The 1,647-nt window shown below is 40.8% G+C and overlaps 2 protein-coding genes across 2 annotated transcripts in view; one reads left to right on the top strand and one right to left on the bottom strand.

Moving 5' to 3' along the window:
- si:ch211-246m6.5 (von Willebrand factor D and EGF domain-containing protein) overlaps nucleotides 1-1,647 on the top strand; it is a 30,818-nt gene that overhangs the window by 25,123 nt on the left and 4,048 nt on the right. The window contains exons 24-29 of the mRNA XM_035677504.1: nucleotides 129-224; nucleotides 327-422; nucleotides 618-713; nucleotides 828-923; nucleotides 1,010-1,105; nucleotides 1,255-1,350. Coding sequence (XP_035533397.1) covers nucleotides 129-224; nucleotides 327-422; nucleotides 618-713; nucleotides 828-923; nucleotides 1,010-1,105; nucleotides 1,255-1,350 — 576 coding nt within the window. The remainder of the gene's footprint in view (nucleotides 1-128; nucleotides 225-326; nucleotides 423-617; nucleotides 714-827; nucleotides 924-1,009; nucleotides 1,106-1,254; nucleotides 1,351-1,647) is intronic.
- Nucleotides 1-1,647, bottom strand: part of kynu (kynureninase) — a 43,611-nt gene that overhangs the window by 39,016 nt on the left and 2,948 nt on the right. The window contains exon 2 of the mRNA XM_035677501.1: nucleotides 976-1,082. The gene's annotated coding sequence lies outside the window, so the exon portion shown is untranslated. The remainder of the gene's footprint in view (nucleotides 1-975; nucleotides 1,083-1,647) is intronic.

The raw sequence follows: 1,647 nt of genomic DNA, 5'->3' as shown, positions 1-1,647 counted from the left end.
TTTTACCATGAAACTTCCCCAGTTGCTTCCTTACATTAAGACAATATTTTTTTGTATTACAAGTTAATACATAAAAATTAAACAGCTGTACACAGGTTTAACAGTGCAAAACCCTGTTCTGTTTCAAGCTGTTTGCAGACATACATGTGGTAGGAACATGGAGTGTGCAGCGCCCAATACATGCCGCTGCAAACCAGGCTACACTGGCTTCAACTGTCAGACAGGTAAAACAAATGGCATCTATAAATTATTTCAGCTATTATTTAGCTCTGTTTGTTTTTATATATTCCTTTTTTCTTTTTTTTTGTCTATCCATATTATCATAGCAATCTGTGAGCCGGATTGTATGAACGGGGGTGTTTGCATAGCTCCGGGTGTGTGTCAGTGTCTCAGAGGCTTTCATGGAGAAACCTGTCAGGAAGGTAAAGATGACCTCTTTTTCTCAGTTAGTCAGTCACAGACAGTACTTTCTGAAAGTAGTCTTAATCTTATCATTTCTTAAATAATTTCCCCCTGGGATTATTAAAGTATTTCTGATTCTGATTATGATTAACATTGGACACAAATATGAAGTCAATAATTATAATGATGTAACTAATTGAAAAGCAACTCTGCAGCTCTGTGCAGACTTCCGTGTGAAAACGGAGGCACCTGCGTGGGACTGCAGACTTGTTCCTGTCCTTATGGGTTTGTTGGACCTCGATGTGAGACCAGTGAGTTCACAGTTCACCTGTTTTTCCATATTTACTCATGTTTCTGAATCCCTTTGCTTATAAAGAGTGATTGTTCTTATCATGATTGTGATAAATATTATTTGTTGATTGTAGTGGTGTGTAGCCGTCACTGTCACAACGGAGGCCAGTGCGTGTCTCCAGACAAGTGCATGTGTTCGCCAGGCTGGACCGGACTGTCCTGTGAGACTGGTGAGTGTGTTTTGGTGCTTGTGCGTGTGTGTGTGTGTGTGTGTGTACTGACCTCTCAACGCCGATGCTCTCGTTTCTCTCTCCAGCTCTCTGTTCTCCCGTATGTCTGAACGGAGGTTCGTGTCTTCGGGCAAATATTTGCGAGTGTCCTCACGGTTTCTACGGGGCACAATGTCAGAATGGTAAATCTCCAAGCTCAGCTGTCAATCAATCACTAAGTCAATCAGTAATTCAAGTATTCAAAGTTATTCTTAAGTCAGGGACATATTACAAAGGCTCAATTTGAAATTCCCCACGTTTGATTTGACTTGATTTATTTTTCCTCTTCCAGCTGTCTGCAGTCCTCCCTGTAAGAATGGCGGTCTGTGTATGAGGAACAATGTCTGCTCCTGTCTGCAGGGATACACCGGGAGGCGATGCGAGAAAAGTCAGTCTTTCTCGTCTGTTAAGTTATTTCCAATATTTTTGTGTCTTGTCTGGCTTATTTCTCCATTTCTTCATCCTTTACCCCTTGCTTCCTCAGTTCTTCCTTGAGCATTATTCTCTTAGGGCTCTTCTCACTCTTCTCCGTCATACTTTGTTTACTTCTTCCTCCATCTCTGTGTCCTCCTTCTCATCTTAGCTGAATTTGCTAGTTGGGATTTTTCAAATAAACACTGACATAATTTTATCTTCAACATAATCAAAACACTACACAAAATGAGACCACACTTAGAAACAGTAT

Source organism: Morone saxatilis, unplaced genomic scaffold, assembly GCF_004916995.1.
Source record: "Morone saxatilis isolate NCDOM2014 unplaced genomic scaffold, NCSU_SB_2.0 Contig6, whole genome shotgun sequence".
Lineage (NCBI taxonomy): Eukaryota > Metazoa > Chordata > Actinopteri > Moronidae > Morone > Morone saxatilis.
Note: the sequence above shows the minus strand (reverse complement) of the source record. Positions and strands in the feature narration are given on the sequence as shown.